General features: G+C 40.4%; 1 protein-coding gene across 2 annotated transcripts in view; it reads right to left on the bottom strand.

The window, feature by feature from the left end:
• Positions 1–18642, bottom strand: part of rnf144a (ring finger protein 144A) — a 40193-nt gene extending 21551 nt beyond the window's left edge. The window contains exons 1-2 of one of the 2 annotated variants that reach the window (XM_018093748.2): positions 18528–18642; positions 1285–1430 (exon numbers count right to left, since the gene is read on the bottom strand). In XM_018093748.2, the coding sequence (XP_017949237.1) occupies positions 1285–1419 (135 nt within the window). In that variant the 5' untranslated portion in view covers positions 1420–1430; positions 18528–18642. 2 annotated transcript variants of the gene reach the window in all.
• Between the last annotated feature and the right edge of the window lie 819 nt (positions 18643–19461).

Genomic DNA, 19461 nt, shown 5'->3' with positions numbered 1-19461 from the left:
CAGAAAAAACTCTTCATCTGCTGACTGGGCTATACCATTGTCTTCCCATGACATAGCCAAGATGATAAAATGTCATGTTTGTAAGTGGCCACCCTAGATATTTCACTATACTGTGTCCCTAACCCTTTCATTGGATGCTCCTTAGTACTAGTAACAATACTGTCATCTAGTATCTAGTAGAATTAAGTCTAAAACAACTGGACTTTTCTGAGTTTTTCTTGAAAACGTTTCACCACTCATCCGAGTGGCTTCTTCAGTTCAAATGACTGGTAGGGAATTCCCCGGTATTTAAACTCTTGATGGTAGTAGAGTCACAGACATCCAATCACAATGGTTCCATTGAACTTGTTCAGTTAGGTACCATTGTGATTGGATGTCTGTGACTCTACTACCATCAAGAGTTTAAATACCGGGGAATTCCCTACCAGTCATTTGAACTGAAGAAGCCACTCGGATGAGTGGTGAAACGTTTTCAAGAAAAACTCAGAAAAGTCCAGTTGTTTTAGACTTAATTCTACTAGATACTGTATATCATGACCTGGATGAATGAGAATCTTCATAGACAAATACTGTCATCTCTGTAGTGGTGTTTTAAATGGGTGACAGTTGGGTGGTTGATTATGTCAAACAAGCTGGGTTGCCACCTTTTAAGAATGAATTTACCAGCCAGCAGGGGGGCGGCGATAAAAGGTGCAGTCTGAGATGTAACATGGGTGGGGTGTTGATGAAGAGGGGGCGAGGGTATGATGTCATGGATTTCACGGCTCAGGAAGGCTTAAGGGGACGAAATTTAGAGTATAACAAATTTACGGACATCTACATTGCCTAGGTGGAAAAACAATGAGAACTGTTGCTCTTACCTGACATGAGGGTGGGTGGGATTCAGATCACCTCGAAATAACCTAATTACCAATAGTAAAATATTGTCAGACACTCCAAAAATTCCAACTTCCAGACCAAAATTATATATAAAGCCAAGTACCTTTATTTGTTACTTGTCCATAATAAGCCATATGCATTCTGTGCCACAAAGCACATCATTCAACTTAAAAAAAGATACTTTGCTTTTTACATATTTTTGGTCTGCAAGTTGAAATGTTTGGAGTGACTGGCCATATTCTGCAAGTGATGGCAATTTGCTCCCCTTGGCTGTAGCTTTTTGTGGCTTGGCACCTAAAACTAAGGTCTCTATGGTGAGTGTTTACTGGTTAATAAGTCTGTATTGGTGCAAACAGTTAGTGCGGTATAAAAGAAGTTTATTTCAGGAAAAAAAGTGTTACCAACCAGGGTACAGAATATGCACTGGCATTGTGCTATTGTGGTCATTTGTTCAACGGTATATTCTCCCAGGCAGAGCTTGCAGGAAACCAGTGGCTCCAGAGCCAAATCCCACGTAGGCCTGTATCTTGCTGTAGTCATGGCAGATTAATCTGTAATTAAATAAAGTAGAGCCATTATTGAATTCTACTAAAGCAGACAATAAAAATAACAGTAAGATATGCCCACGTAGGCAATACAGAGTAGCAAGGCTTGACAGGAGGAACACAAACTGCCAGGAAATATTGCATTGCATTTTCGCAAAACTGCCGCAAAAATTCGCTAGTTAGGAAAAAGTTGCGGTCGTGTCAATAAAGTTGTGCAAAATGGGACAGATTCGCTCATCACTAATCATTTATAAATGACCCTACTGTTGTTTAATGACAATGTATGGCTGGTTATATAGAATATAGTACTGACAATACTATTAATTAAATATGTCATCCTTTGCCAGTTGGTGGGATGTCTAGGCATCATCAGATAATGGTCTAATACATCCTTCTAGAGCAGGGATCCCCAACCTTTTATACTCATGAGCTACACAGGTGTAAAAAGTGTTGGTGAGCCACAAAAGCATGAAAAAAGTTCTTTGGGGATGCCAAATCAGGGCTGTGATTGGCTATTTGGTAGCCCCAATGTGGACTGCTGACCTGCAGGAGGCTCTGCTTGGAGTAAAACTGTGTCTCTGTGCTTTCAAAACTTGTCTCCAAGCCAGTGGGCACCTACTTTGAGGACACTAGGAGCAACATCAAAGTGATTGTGAGAAACATGTTGCTTACGAGCCACTGCTTGGGGATCAATGTTCTAGAGATGCTCAGCTGAACAACACAGGTCACCATTGCCTTTCTTTTTATTATCATGTATATTCAGACTTACTGGGACCATTTACAAAGACCCTGGAGCACTAAGGGATGCAACAGCATGATGGATTGTGCTTGTTACCCTACCCTGTGCTTGTGCCAATGCCGCTTAGTATAATTTGCCCCATTTAAGCAAGGTATTCACTTCAGTCTCCCATATGAGTTGCTTCAGATCCTATTATGGCATTGTTGCGGACAAAGCGGCAGTTGCATTTCAGCAGGAATATGTTGAGGCGAGGCAGGCAGACTAATTAAAAACACAGCTTTACTTCAGAAGCTTTTTTCATATAACACCGAATTGCAATTATCCATTATTATTACTTAAAAGGGATAATTATTGTATAAAAATGAGCCATTATGGACAGATATTTCTTTGGCACAATTAACAGAGTAGAGGGATTATTAGAGCTGCATTACAATAATTGTGGTGACCAAAGATGAAATGGGTGGTTTTGAACTTATGTACAGAAAGAGAGCACAGGCTTCAGAAATGAACTGAATATATGAACGCGGTTTAGCATTGCGCACTGGTTTATATCACGGTACTGACTGCTGCCAGGAGTTTTTATTATGCTAGAAAATGTTTAGCTACAGGTATGGGACCTGTTATCCAGAATACTCGGGACCTGAGGTTTTCTGGATAAGGGGTCTTTCATAATTTGGATCTCCATAACTTAAGTCTACTAAGAAATAATTTAAACATTAAATGAACCCAATTGGATTGTTTTGACTTTAATCGGGGTTAAGTATGTCTTAGTTACCATCAAGTACAAGGTACGGTTTTATTATTACAGGTATGGGACCCGTTATCCAGAATTCTCGGGACCTGGGGTTTTCCAGATAAGGGGACTTTCCATAATTCGGATCTACCTTAAGGTTGACAAAAATATCATTTAAACAGTAATTAAACCAACTAGTATTGTTTTGGATCCAATAAGGATTAACTATATCTTAGTTGGGATCAAGTACAGGTACTGTTTTATTATTACAGAGAAAAGGGAATAATTTAACCATTAAATAAACCCAATAGGGCTGTTCTGCCCCCAATAAGGGGTAATTATATCTTAGTTGGGATCAAGTACAGGTACTGTTTTATTATTACAGAGAAAAGGGAATCATTTAACCATGAAATAAACCCAATAGGGCTGTTCTGCCCCAATAAGGGGTAATTATATCTTAGTTGGGATCAAGTACAGTTACTGTTTTATTACAGAGAAAAGGGATTCATTTAACCATTAAATAAACCCAATAGGGCTGTTCTGCCCCAATAAGGGGTAATTATATCTTAGTTGGGATCAAGTACAGGTACTGTTTTATTATTACAGAGAAAAAGGAATCATTTAACCATTAAATAAACCCAATAGGGCTGTTCTGCCCCCAATAAGGGGTAATTATATCTTAGTTGGGATCAAGTACAGGCACTGTTTTATTATTACAGAGGAAAAGGAAACCATTTTTAAAAATGTGAATTATTTGGTTAAAATGGAGTCTATGGGAGATGGCCCATCTGTAATTCAGAATTTTCTGGATAATGGGTTTCCGGATAAAGGGTCCGATACTTGTACAAATAAAAAGAAAATCATTTATAAAAATTAGAATTTTATGATTATAATGGAGTCTATGGGAGATGGCCTTTCCATAACTGAGACATTTCTGCATAAAGGGTTTCCAGATAACAGATCCCATACCTAAATAAAGATTTAAACACCTATCAGCCCTGTCATTTTCAATACATGACCAGCATAAGAGTCCTGTAACATATATCCATATCAGCTCTGCTCAGTGATGTCATTGGTTATAATGTTTTTTGTTGACGTTATTCCTTTATCTGGAGTATGAAAACAAGTACATTCCAAGCAGAGCTAAATCTAGAGAAGCACATTAACCAGAACCCAAGGTCCGTGCTTCAAGGGCAGCCAAGGAGCCAGAAATGCAATGATTGAGGGGTATTGATAAGCATTTTAAAATAAACATGCAGTGATGTGGAGCAAGGTCACCCGCATTGCCTACTCTAGCAACCTGGGAATATGCAATATCTAGCAGCAATAGCATTAATATATATAGATCTGAGCAATGTACAGCTTCCAGCATACTTCTACATCTTTGTCCTAGGTAAATCTACATTACATAAACCCCTAAAGTAAATACTTAACCAACAGATAGTTTAAGTGGCCTATTAAAGAGTCTTATCAAACTGGAATATATATATATATATATATATATATATACATCCTTTCCCTTGAGCCGCCATTTAGTGATGGGCTGTGTGCTCCCTCAGAGATCAGCTGACAGGAAATAATGCAGCTCTAACTGTAACAGGAAGTAGTGTGGGAGCAAAAGGCAGAACTCTGCCCATTCATTGGCTGATGGGGTTGATTGGCTGTATGTGTGCCTTGGCTTGTTTGTGTGCACTGTGAATCCTATGATCCCAGGGGGGGGCCCTTAGTACTTAAAATGGCAATTTTTCTATTTATGGTTTATTTGGATGAAGCAGGGATTTACATATGAGCTGCTTTATGCAATATATTTTTTTGGAGACCTACATTGTTCAGGGGTATAGTTTTCCTTTAAATGGCTGCCAATTCTTAATTGGGAGTGGGGAGGGGCCTTGCATCAGCTTTATATAAACGTTGGTTTTAACAATATATCTACAATAACATTTTTTTTGATGAAACATTGAAGGGTGTGCTGGCCACAGATGATTATTTTCTATACAGACATAATTTTGGCTAGCACCCCACAGAATATTGAGCCTTGGAGTGCGGACACCATTTGGATTGATATATATATATATATCAAGCAGGCTCAGTAGAGCTTACAATCTAAAATAAAAAGCAGTACACAAGGTGCAAGTTTCAAGAATTTTCCTATTTTGGGAATCACAGACCTACACAGGAGGTTGCACATTCCAGAAAGTAGGTGTAGTTTGGAATAGATGGGTAGGGTGGCTTTTTTTGCCAGGTAACAATGGTAGGAAATATGTTCATTAGGACATTGAAACTCCTTACCTAAGGCTGTAGGGTTAAGTTCTAACAGGGGGACAAAATGTAAAGTGCAGAAAACAAAAAATGCTTTTTTGCACCTTGTCCCCTAGTGTTTGTGTCCAATACTTTGCACACACAAAATGTCAACAGACGCCTGCTATATAGGGGGCTCTACTGAAGAGATGTGAGAGAGCTATAATTCAGCTTGGATACCATTTACTACCTGTACTATTCAGCTGAGGGCTCAGCTGAGAGAGAGTATCATGCAGCAGCGCTCTACATGGAGAGCAATGGGATTTACAATATCACTATATCCTGGGTGCTGTAATTATACATAATTTTGTCTGGGATCCAACACCCTCCATCTTCTGGATTTACAGTAAGCGACGCATGTGCAATATACAGCCAGCTGTCCTGGGTACTATATACACTAGGGAGCCCAGTGTTACTAGGGATGTTCAGGGGCTGTTTCTATATAAAGCTGGTGCCTGTGGGAAATTGCATATAAAAATAATTAGAAAAACTTTTTGTTTTGTATGGACTTCCAACACAATTCTGTGTTTTCTGATCACTGACTACCAAAACATTGTACTTTTTATAGCTATAGCATAATTATTAAATGCACTTTCTTCCCAAGCTGCTAGGAAAGATTTAAACACTGACCTTCCTTTAAAAGGGAACATTTATAGGTCCAGAACTGGATAATGCATATGACTCCCAAAGGCCACTCACAAAATAATATAATAACTTTTGTTTTATGTAAGAAAATCTTATAAATATAGAGAAAAAATTCTGGGCACTCTGCAGAACTTACAGTATGAGAATATAAATGGTTATCTTATTGTAGAGTCCAGCAGCAGCTCGGGTTACCTGCAAAAAAGCAGGAAACCTGCATGTTGCGGATAGGACTTTCGGTATAGATGCGGTTTGGTGGGTCTGCGGGTTTGTGGGTTGCATTTTGGGTTTCGGGTCTTTTCTATTACAAGTTTTACTCATTTAAAACACTTTTTAAACATTTTTTTCTGGTCTTGCCTTACGTACAAGGCAGTTGTGGTCAGATAGTGGGTTCAAGCGAATAAAAATGCAGGTTGCAGGTCCCAATTGTGGATTGTGGGTCCAGGTTGCGAGTCACAGGTCCTGGTTGAGTCTGGGTTTCAAATATTGGACCCATGCAGGGCTCTATCTTATAGCATTAGTGCATAGAAAGAACCAACATTTCAGCTGAGTTACAGAGGGGTTGCCATCTCTCCTGCCCGGAGGTGGGGCGTGACATCAAGGGGGCAGGGTGTGACATCATGGTGGTGGGGGCATGATGCAACGATCAGCGATTGGCCAACGTCAATCTTAGAGAATCCTGCCTGGTTTCCCAAACTGGAAAACCAGGTTGTACAGGCCAAAACCTGTTGACAACCCTAGTACAGAGCCTTCATCTGTGACTCAGTTGAAACCTATACAATTAAATATTTATATAGATTTATGGAAGTTCTGCTAAGCTATTTTATTTTATATACTTAGTTATCTTAACCACCAGGCTATATTTACTTTATGTTATTTTCTGAACCAGTAATAATGTAATGTGTGAGATGCTCAGCTAAACCAAACATTACAATGCCACCAATTCCAGCAGGTCCTGTTTACTTCAACCTTTCAGGCAGGGCTATTATCTTGAGAACACATATAATGCGCATGGGTTGCACGTGTTGCAAATGAAGTGTACAGCCCTAATAGCCAGCCACTGTACAAACAGTTACAATGTATGGAACACTAACAATGCATATTTTCTGCCTTAAATTATAAACCAGTACTAATGGCAAAAGGTTACCCATAAGGCTATACAGCTTAATGATACCCCATGTACATCTTATTAAAATTACATGGTTTAAGAAAAACACCTATTAGGAACCTTTCACTTGTTGTGTTTAGTTCACTAAATAACATTACATTTGTTTCATACAGTAATGCTTTATAATTATTACTATGCCATTCTCTACAGAAATGAGCCCTGGTTTATGAGTGTTTTAAAGAAGAAAGAAAGGTAAAAACTAAGTAAGCTTTATCAGAAAGGTCTATGTAAATACAACCATAAGCACTCACAGAAATAGTGTTCTCTGTCAAAAGATTTATTGTGCCTGTTTTCCTGAGCCAGAGACACGCAGCTCTCTCTTCTCTCCCCTCTCCTGCTCCCCCCTCCCTCAAGAAAGCCAAGAACTCCCTCCCCCCCTTAGGAATGTGGATCTGAGCCAATCAGCAGGAAGCTGACTCATAGGGGCTGATTTACTAACCCACGAATCCGACCCGAATTGGAAAAGTTCCGACTTGAAAACGAACATTTTGCGATTTTTTCGTATGTTTTGCGATTTTTTCAGCTTCTTTACGAATTTTTCGTTACCAATACGATTTTTGCGTAAAAACGCGAGTTTTTCGTATCCATTACGAAAGTTGCGTAAAAAGTTGCGCATTTTTCGTAGCGTTAAAACTTACGCGAAAAGTTGCGCATTTTTCGTAGCGTTAAAACTTACGCGAAACTTTGCGCCTTTTAAGTTTTAACACTACGAAAAATGCGCAACTTTTCGCGTAAGTTTTAACGCTACGAAAAAAGCGCAACTTTTTACGCAACTTTCGTAATGGATACGAAAAACTCGCGTTTTTACGCAAAAATCGTATTGGTAACGAAAAATTCGTAAAGAATCCGAAAAAATCGCAAAACATACGAAAAAATCGCAAAATACCGATCATTACGAAAAAAACGCAATCGGACTCATTTCGACCCGTTCGTGGGTAAGTAAATCAGCCCCCTAGTCTAACTAACTGAGCATGTACACTGGTCTGGGTGTCTGTGCAGGAGTGAGGCATTATGGGAACTTTCTTTACAGAGCTCAGTGTTTTTTCTTCCCGTTTGGCTTCTGATCATCTGAACGGGAGAAATATGGGGAGACTTAAGGGCACTATTGAGAGAACTGAAGGTATGCCTGCAGCTTGAGATTAACTCTTTATTAGCCTTTCCTTCTCCTTTAAGAATAAGTGGTTCAGAAAAACATGTATATTCTATACTGTAGCTATTAAACCTGCATGACTGCAGCTGCAGACCCCAGTTCTAACAATAGAAAACTATAGTTTAGTAGTCCTGTGCCGCCATACTCCCTTCCTCTGATCCCCAAAGCCTTCTCAGGGTAAAACTCTTGTGATAAAGCTGGCACCCTTTCTATTACAATTAAGGGAAATCACACTTCCTATGGCCCACAGAAGAAAGAATATAGACCCCAGTGTGCGGTAATCTAAGCAGCTGTGGGCTGTGATCTTTTTGTAGAACTGGTCTCCAAGGTTCTAGTTCCAGGGTCAGCGATTTGTATAATTTACTTTTATTTCAGTGCCTTTAGGCTGCTGCTTTGATCTGTTGAGTTGCTTTCAGTTACACTAGATGCCACCTCTGTAGTAGAGATGTAGCGAACTGTTCGCCGGCGAACTAATTCGCACGAACATCGGGTGTTCGCGAGTTCGGAAGTTCGCAAACTTTTCGCATATGTTCGCAATTTGGGTTAGCGTGGCGTTTTTCCGCTGCGTTTTTTCTCGGCCTAAAAACGCCGCACAAGCCACACATGGCGTTTTTCAGCAAATCCTGTTTCCATGGTGCTAATAGTGCTAAATAGCAAAAAACGCCGCGTATTTCCGCTAGGTCTGCCAGCTGCCTTTGCGGTTTTACGCAACGCTGTGTCAACAAAATATTTTTCAGAGAAATTTTTGCCCTTGATCCCCCTCCTGCATGCCACTGTCCAGGTCGTGGCACCCTTTAAACAACTTTAAAATCATTTTTCTGGCCAGAAATGGCTTTTCTAGGTTTTAAAGTTCGCCTTCCCATTGAAGTCTATGGGGTTCGCGAATATTCACAAATATTCACACTTTTTGGTGTAAGTTCGCGAACGAGTTCGCAAACTTTTTTTTTGAGTTTCGCTACATCCCTACTCTGTAGTTCTTTAGAGAAGGAGAAAAATTCCCACTACAGTATATGATAAACTCCTCCTTATCTGTAAGCCTATTACACAGACAGCACTGATTTCTGGGGGTGAAGGTGGACAGTGAAAACAAAAGCATTATAATTAAAACAAAATTGTAAAAAATATGTTCTTAAAGAATAGGCAATTTAGCTGAAGACCCATTTAATTATGTAGAAAAAAAGAAGGGAAAAAACCTTAATTTCATCATTGCCAGTACAGAATACCGATAAATGTGAGCGTAACTAGGGCTGAGTGCACATGTAAAAGTATACGTCGTGCAGATGATAACGTTATTATCATCAAGTGTAACCAAACAATAGCGCTGTCACACAATTACTCCAACCCGCCAGGGTCTCGCACAACAATATGCTGTCAAATGTAAAAGAAATTCCACACAAAAAGAGTAAAAAACGATTCATTTTGCGAGGGAGGAAAAAAAAAAAAAAGCTCACGTGGCCCATTTATATTCATTCAGAACTTTCCTTTTTAAAGGGGAAATCCACCCAAACACAACTTAAGCTTTTTAAAAAGTAAACATAATTTCATGCAACTTTGCAATATACTATACATCAATTAAAGTATATGCAGCCTTTTCATGAATGTTTTAATGTAATAATATGGTTTGGAACATTTCCCTAAACCCCGCCCCCAGTTCCCCTGCTGATCTGCATCCCCCCAATCCCACAATTCCCTGCACACGTAAAGACAATAAGGAAAGGAGCATCACAGTGCATTGTGGGTTATGTAGTTTCTGCAGGCAGTCTGTAACTGTGAAAAAGTTGTTACAATTTGTAACTGAGCTTTTAGTCAATAGAGAACTATATTTATTGTCACTTTATCATAGACAATAAAAGAGCTGTCATAACCTAATACTTCTTGTTCCAAGCATGTGAAAAGTGGTTTGTTCCAAAGAAGACCCTGATGCATTTCATGTTTCTCAGGGAGAACCCAGTCAGGGCCCACAATTCAAAGAAGTCAGAAGATCATTTTAAAACATCAGTGACCAATCAAATGGAAAAAAGCAAAGAAGCCAATAAAAATGCTTATTGGAAAAATCAGAGCAAAGAATAACAAATGTGAAATGATGAAGGAATTAATATAAGCAAGTCAAATGGAACATTATTACAAACAATAACACATTGTAAATAGGGGCCACGGATTGAGTAATAATATGTAACATTCACTTCACTTTTCCTTCCCAAAAGGTTGATTTCTACTTATAAAAGAAACATTTTGTTTCTTTTTTCAATAACGTAATGCTATATTAACCTCTCTAATGCCTAAATGGATTTTTTAAGTGCCAATTACTGTATTATGGCCAAATGAAACCTCTTTCCATTGCTCTCAGTCTTGGTGTTGCGTATATTGGAGATGTGTGCCCTCACCCTAGAGCAGCTAGTCTGACCTACATACTGCGTCTGACATTTATTACACATAATTAGATAAATGACATTTACAGAATTGCATTTGATGTGGTTTTTGTTGAAAAGGTCTTGTTAGTAACAGAAGAGGTGAATGTTTAGGAACATTATATATTTGTATGTCAGGCATCTATTTGCTCCATAATTTTATACACATTTACTCATTAAAAAGGATGTCTCTTAGATGTTCAGGTATGGGATTCATTATCCAGAAACCTGTTATCCAGAAAGCTCAGAATTATGGGAAGGCCATCTCCCATAGGCTTCATTTGAATTAAACAATTCTATTTTTTAAAATTGGTTTCCTTTTTTTCTGTAGTAATATAACAGTACCTTATTGGGTGTACTTGGGTTTGTTTAACGTTTGAATGATTACTGAGTAGACTTAAAGCAGGGTGATCCAAGTTATGGAAAGATCCTTTATCCAGCAAACCCCAGTTCCTGAACATTCTGGATAACAGGTCCCATACCTGCACAGTCATTAAGTAGACTAGAGTACTGAGTAGATGTTATTTTGCTGTTGTACAGGCAAAAAACCTGAGACCCCCTAATGAGCATTGGGTCCAAATTCAGCATGCTTAGAATAATAAGCAAACCATAAGCTAATTTAAAAACTGATTGCTCACTGTAAGGGTGCTACCTCCAAACCCCCATAATATTATAAACCAAGATAAAGGAACAGGGCACTCCAGTATATTGAAAAAATGACCAATCTTTTACTTCACATAAAGAAACACATTGGGTATTTCACTTCTTTTTGCTTGTGCTTTATATTTATCCAGGGATATGCACACTAGGAAGAAGAACATCTCTATTTGTGTAGTATACACAGGGATGAGTGGTATACATGCACATCAGTTCCTATCAGTATGTTTTTGTTATGGTGTATGGGTGGAAACCGCAGTACCTGGGAGATACCAGTTTACACAACCTACAACAGTGATCCCCAACCAGTGCCTAGGGAGCAACATGTTGCTCACCAATCCCTTGGATGTTGCTCCCAGTGGCCTCAGAGCAGGTGCTTATTTTTTAATTCCTGGCTTGTTTTGGCTGCATACAAACTAGGTGTACTGCCAAACAGAATCTCCTGTAGGCTGCCAGTCTGTATAGAGGCTACCAATTACCCAATACCAGCCCTTATTTGGCACCCACAGTGCTGATCCAAAGAATTTTGCAAGGAAGAAATGTATTCTCCTTGTCTTAAAAATTCTTTCTTTCTTTTTTTCTTTCTTTCTTTCTCTTCCACAGGGTCAAGAATAAGCTAGGAAGATATCAGTGAAGAGCTAATCTTGAAAAAAATGTCTTTTTCAGCCTTAAAACCTAGTAAAGGCCAGTTTATATTGCACAGCATTGTAGATAAGATGGGAGTGATAAAGACCGGTATGAAATGTTTACATTTAATAACATATATTACATTTCAGTGGTGCAAAATGAAGCGAGTGGAAATTAATTTTCTCCCTAGCAACCCTAGCTAATCTCCTGCTTTCATTCTATCTTCTGGCATTCATCATATGCGTTCTGTTCATGAAGTAACAAACTGAGATGATCACATGGGTGTGTTTATCTCAGAGATGAACCCATAATACAGAGACTAACTCACCAACACAGAAGCTACTGTGCTGGGGGATGGACCATAGAGGGCTGATAGATACTGATACCTGCTCTAGATTTTTTGAAAGTTTTTTTTTTCCACTGCAGACTGTGTGAATTAAAATCTTTCTAATTAAGTATAAAAATGGAAAACTGAAAATGATCTGCCTAGTTTGTCCTAGAGAACATGGTTACCATGGCAACGGTTCTTCGGTGTTTTCTGACAGTTAATCCAACATTGCCAAAGGACGCAGAGGATGATTCCTGTTCATCTCTCTCTTAAGACTTGTCAGCAAACTCAAACAAAAAATGGTGCAGAATAGGTTATTGTAGGAGTTGCAAATGTATTTTGCCTCTGATCCTTGTATAGAATTAAAATAATAACCAAGGGTAAGTTCTGCTAACTTTTCTTTCTTTCCTCGAAGTCCCCGAGATCAAAAGAAGCTCTGTACATCAAGAATGGGAAACTGCAGCCCTCATATTCTGGTAGATACTAGGACTTGTAGGCAAAAATGTAATCTATAAAGGCTGGAGTGGGCAGATGTCTAACATAATAGCCAGAACACTTCTTCCTTTACAGTTCTCTAAGCTGTTAGCAGTCAGTAACCAATCAGTGACTTGAGGGGGGGCATATGGGACATAACTGGTCAGTTAGTTTGCATGTAAATCTGGCCTGCGTGCTCACAAACTAACTGACAGTTATGTCCCATGTGGCCCCCCCTAAAGTCACTGACTAATTAACAGCTTAGAGAGCTGAAAGCAGGAAGTAGAGTTCTGGTTATTATGTTTCTGCCCACTCCAGCCTTTATAGATTACATTTTTGCCTAACTATATTACAAATATATTTATTTATTATTTTTTGCAGTGTATCTATTTTACCCAGTTTCATTTGTACACTGAACTGTTCCTTTAGGGTATGGAGATGTAAATTACGGAAATACCCCTTATCCAGAAAACCCCAGGTCCCAAGCATTCTGGATAAGAGCTTCCATACCTGTATTTATTTGTCAAGGGACAAACCACCAACCTGCCCCTTAAGTCAATTGCCCAAGACTATCCTTTTTCTTTCTACACATAAAATCAGTTCCTCCATCCTTTCATGTTTCCCAGCTACTCATTTAAAATGTTGTCATAAAAATGGTCACCTTGACGCTTACAAAATGTCACCAAGACAACTGGTAACCTTGTCAATAGATCTTGTGTCATTAACAAGCCTGTGAGAGGCTCAACAGAGTGCCTAATTTCTCTTATTATAGACTGTTTATGTATTATATCTTTATTTATAAAGCACTACTTATGTACGCAGCGCTGTACAGTAGAACAATAAATTACTACAAAAGGTGGTTATTAAAATAATAGATAAACACAAAGTATGACAAAAAATACAAATACAAGGTACAGTTGCAATAAGTTAAGAGTCAAAGACACAAGAGGATGGAGGTCCCTGTCCCGTAGAGCTTACAATCTAAATGGGAGGGTAAATTACAGACACAAATAGGAGGATATTAGTGCTGCATAGGGTCGGACTGGGGGGGTGAAGGGCCCCCTAACCCCCATCCCCCCAGCGCGTACATTTAACACATCTGGAGAGGAGCTGTCGGGCAGAGGGAGCGTCGGCAAAGGGTCAGGTCTGACCCAGTCCGACCCTGGTGCTGCAGGTTACAGTGGGTAACGCTGCAATATAATGATCTGGCCTTTATAGAATACTGTGCCCATTAGATCACCGACTGGAAGTAGTACAGGTGGACCCGTTAACCAGAATGCTTTGGACCAAGGGTATTCCGGATAAGGGGCCTTTCCGTAATTTGGATCTCCATACCTTAAGGCTACTAAAAAATCAATAAAACATTAATTAAACCCAATAGGATTATTTTGGCTCCAATAAGGATTATTTATATCTTAGCTGGGATCAATTACAAGGTACAGTTTTATTATTACAGAGAAAAAAGAAAACCAGTTTTAAAATTCTAAATTATTTGATTAAAATGGAGTCTATGGGAGATGGACTTTCCGTAATTCGGAGCTTTCTGGATAACTGGTTTCCAGATAAGGGATCCCATACCTGTACAAGTATTCAGGCATTCTCCTGAGTGTGCTGAGCTTGGGGACCCTTCCCTTTCCCCCAAGTGCCCAGATCCCTCAGACTCTCTCCGACCTTCTTTCAGAGTATGGCAGAGTATCTGCTCTAGGTCTCCATTCCCAAAGTGGCATATTAGGATGGGGGTAAATTTAGACAAATTAAAATATCAAAGACCTAACAACAGCTGGATGGTCACAGGATGGATGTTCATGATTTAGAGAATCCCCTAGCAATCCTGCACCTCTCTTCTGTAACTACAATCCTGCATTCACTTCAAAGCAACCAGCTGGCTTCCCTCTACATCCTCATAATTCTAAGTTCCTATTCAGTTCCTAAGCTCTGTGATCTGGTTACTAATCCCATTTGCACATATGGCAGCGCCTTTGTCACTTCTTCTTTTACTGTTTTCTGTTTCCTGTAACGGTCACAGCGGTCATGCTTAGCCCTTATCATATTCATATCAAAGGCCTTGCTGTAATGTGGATCCTGTTATTTGCTTTTTAGCAGCTTCTGTGCAATCGGCACAAAGAAATCAAACGCTTATTTCCTCTTTAGACCTGTTGGGCCTGGTTACCCAGCCAGTGTGAGTTATTACAGTAGGTCACAATTCAAAGACTATTTTTCTTTTTTGTTGTTGTTTTGCACACTTCGCTTTTTCAGAGTATTTGTTGACATATTTAAATAGACTTAATGTATGGTTATTACTTTTGTGTACATGTACAGGTATAAGATTTATTATTCAGAATGCTTAGCACCCTGGGTTTTCCAGATAAGAAGTCTTTCTGTAATGTTAAGGCTAATTGCCCATGGAGCGTGTTAAGGTGGCCACACATGTGGCAATTTGCGATCTTTCGTGCGACCGATTGTACGAAGATCGTACAATCAGCCACAAACCGTTCAGGGCTGAAACGGCAGATAAGGAGGTAGAAACAATAGGATTTCTACCTCCTTCTGCCGATTCAGCGCTGAAGGCAGATTTTGGTCAGGCGCCTTCTATGGCGCCCGATCAAAATCTTTTAACTGACCCGATTGGCGAGTCGACCGATATCAGCAGCTTCCTGCGATATCGGTCGACTCGCGACTTGCCATACACGCACCGAATATCGTACGAAACGAGGTTTCGTACGATACTATCGGTGCGTGTATGGCCAGCTTTAGTTGCCCACGACATATCTCGGATACTGCCCCCGCAGGGGTCCCTTTGGGGGGTGTGGGGCCCCTGCATTGGCAGCCCCATTAGGCCCTGCACCCCCCAATCCAACCCTGGTTCACTCAGAACCACTGATAGTTTATTGCATGAAAACTTATGGGTGAGATTCAATTTGATGGGAAAACCCTTTTCTCCTAATTGATTTCTAGTTTTTCTCATAGACTTTACAAAAGTTTTCACTCAGTGATAAACAGTGAGATAAGTTTTTCTGAATTAAATTGCATCTCAAATTGAACTCAAATTGAAGTCTTTGAGTTCTTTTTCTTATTGAATTAAATCTGGCCCTTTGTGTCAATTAATAATTTTATTCATGTTAAACGAAGACAAGAGCTCAAGGGCAAAATGTCCATTCTTTGCTGTTGATTCAGCAGATGTCTAAACTGATTTGCTTTCACATCTTAATATCCTATATACCTGCCCTATCTAATAGTGGCAACAAGTTTGCTCCGTCAAGGATAACTTATCCTTGTAACACACATTCATATTGTGCTGCCCATTTGGAACCTTTTGATTTGGCCTTGCTTGGAATCTGGGGCTCTGGGTGCACTTGGCTTGCAAACCAGTGCGTTCCTCAGCTTAGCTATCGAGGGTTCCCCTAATGCAATGATCCCCAACCAGTTGCTCAGGGGCAACATGTTACTCACCACCCCCTTTGATGTTGCTCCCAAGACCCTCAGTAGGTGCCCATTTTTTACATTTCTGGCTTGGAGACAAGTTTTGGAAGCACGGAGACACAGTTTTACACCAAGTAGAGCCTCCTGCAAGCCAGCAGTCCCCATGGGGCTACCAAATAGCCAATCACAGCCTGTATTTGGCATCCCCAATTAAATATATCCATGCTTGTGTGGCTCACCAACACTTTCTACATCTTAGTGTGGCTCATGAGTAAAATAATGAATAAACACCAATGGTGTAACCTATGGGCCCGGTTGTACATTTTGCAACTGGTTGCAGCTTTCCCTCTTTGGATCAGGGCCCCGTCATAGTCACACCCCTTGCACCCAGGAACATTTCATCCATTGGTTGCCCCCCATTTCCATGCCTCCCATCACCACCTGCCCCTTAACTACTGGGCGCATAAGAAAGATGCAGCAAGTGTGCACAGCGGTACATATAAAGTAGTATGTCTGCATCTTAACCCTTTAATAGATATTTTACATTGCCAAACCACTGTTAGGCAACCCATTCTGTTACACAGGATACAGTTCCCTTATCTCACAGACCCACTATTGTGTACAGACAATGCCCTGTGGTCATTTCTCCATTCATTTAGAGGTTGGAGGAATGTGAGCCGCCTTTTAATATGGTTAAATGTGTGTCATTTTAACTTGTGGCTCCCTGGCTGTTGTTGGACTATAACTCTCTGGGAAGTTTGGCAGTTGTACCGCAGTTCAGCAACAGCTGGAAATCTATAGTAAAATAGAGAACAGCATCTGGCTATGCCTGATAAGCTTACATTGATATCCTTACACAAATAACAGCTGCGTTACGCATCGCTGAACTGCACAGTTGCATACGGTCCCCTAATTGCATTCTCTAAACCCAGTTTCCAGTTTTGAAAATACACATGAATGAATACACATTAATAACCCATCCTGCACAAGTTATTTTGTAAATGTAACTTACAGATGGATCCAGGGATAACCCATTTTGTTGTTTGGTTCTGCCTTTCTAATGTGACAGGTCAGCTCTAGTTTGTTAGCTGGTCCTGCTACACTGTATCTAGATTGTAAGCTCTGAAGGGCAGGGGTCTCCATCCTCTTGTCTCTTTGACTCTTAACTTATTGCAGCTGTACCTTGTTATTATCTGTATTTATTGTTATACTTTGTATTTATCTATTATTATCTTAATAACCCCCTGTTTGCATGAATCTATTCTACTGTACAGTGCTGCGTACATAAGTAGCGCTTAATAAATAAAGATAAACATACTGTATTAGGAGTCAGAACCAGCAGTGTATGTATGTATGTATGTATGTATAACTTTATTTATAAAGCGCTACTTATGTACGCATCGCTGTACAGTAGAATACATTAATATAAACAGGGGTATTAAAATAGATAAATGCAAAGTATTACAATAAGCACAAATAAATACAAGATACAGCTGTAATAAGTTAAGAGCCAAAGACACAAGAGGATGGAGGTCCCTGCCCCGTAGAGCTTACAATCTATATAATCTTACAATCTTACAATCTAGGATGGTGCAGAGAATAAAAGCAGCCAGGCAGATACTGTTTCGCTAGCAATTACATTTACTCTTGACTTAATTGTAGAGTGAAAATGACATGTTCTTGCATGATACAATGCACACTTTTTGAATGGACATGCCTTTAAACAATGACATTCAACAACACATTAATTTAGCCACAATCATTTAGCCCCCCAAAAGGCCAGTCTTATATTTCCTTCAACTCATTTACCATATTATAAAGCATCTCCGGTGTATCCCTTTTTCCCAGACTTACCTTCAGAGCTCTCAGGGACAAACAGCCTCTTGTTTTGGAAGGTGGAAGGACGCTGTCCCTTTAAGAGGTTGTGCAGAAGTTACAAGCCACGCATTCCTCCCCCTTCCTCATGTGGTGACCTCACCATTGCTGCCTGCACTTCCATTGAGATGGGAAGGAGGAGAGCTTGGCATTCAGCAAAGTGAAGGGTAAGGAGGGGGGGCCGGATAGGTGGTTAACTGTTGATACCCAAATCACAGACTCTCAGTTGGATGAGAGCAGAGCAATGCACTGCAGGCAGTGATACACAACAAGGCACTGCTCTTGTTACATGATCGCACAATCAGTGGTTACATTTCCCCTTGTGCTGTGCAACTGTAACACACAGTGAGCATATATCAGTCCCAGGGAGTGGGGCACTAGAATAATGGGAGAATGATGCTGATGGTATCCAGGGAAACTGGTTCTCCCCCTTATCCATCAATATAAAAACCATAGGAGGAGAATAATAAAGGTTTAGGGAAGCTGAGCATCACCAACAAGAGACCAACTGCCATGTACAAGTATAGGGTTCTAAGCTTTCCTGCATACAAATGCCACCCTCCTTCCCCAAGGGGGGTACTTACCGGCAGGCATGGGCAGCACTACCCAGGGCAACAGCAGTTTGATGCAGAGAAGCCTCCAAGCGACACATGCGCAGTGCTGGGTGCTCTGGCAATGAGAAAGGGGCTTGTGATGCTGTCAGGGCTACAGCCCGGAGGAGGGATCTGGGGGAGGGCACAAGGCACAGGCCACACCGTGGGCAGGGAGTGTAGAGAGTGGGATGTGCTGTACATACTGTGTATGTGCTTCCCCAAGCACCTCACCGACAGGGAGCTTTGTTTTGTACCAAACATGCAGGTACAGTTACACAACGGAAACTGCTTCATATACATGGAATATACATACAGCTTGTAGCAGGATTCCTCTAACCCCCGAGCCACCAATATTTAGCATTTTTTACATTTTTTGTACAGACTGCATAGTTTATATAATCAGTACAAGGCTTTCTCCCCAGCTTTATATGCTGTTTACTTACTGTGTGAATGTGGGTGCATTCTATATATTAACCCTTTCATAGATTTTTTCTGTATATTCTTTCAGTTGTTATTTTCGCCGGTATGCACAGGAGGCTCTGCTCACACAAGGCAGAGGGCAGCTGTGGCACATCACAAGTGGGTTCCCTATAGCAGGGTGCTGGGTGCTTCAGGACTTTCTTGCTGACCAGTCTCACCAACATCAACACCCCACCCCCAGGCCCAGATTGTCAATCTGTGGGTTCTGGGGGGGCTGTTTGGGCCTGTGTGTACTTGAAATGCCTGTGCCTATTTTGAATCCCAGTCCGAACCTGGCCACCCTTCTTAATTTCCATTTAGTCTTTCTGTTTTTACTTGGCAATCAACTATGGCTATTTATATGGTGCTTTGTGCCACTCAGCAGGGGGATAACAGCAGGATTCTACTGGGCACGAGCATTCTCCCAGTACTCCCTTGTGGCTCACAGCATTCCCCTTGGGTGTTG

Source organism: Xenopus tropicalis, chromosome 5 (genome assembly GCF_000004195.4).
Source record: "Xenopus tropicalis strain Nigerian chromosome 5, UCB_Xtro_10.0, whole genome shotgun sequence".
Taxonomy (NCBI): Eukaryota; Metazoa; Chordata; class Amphibia; order Anura; family Pipidae; genus Xenopus; species Xenopus tropicalis.
This window is presented reverse-complemented; position numbering and strand designations above follow the sequence as displayed.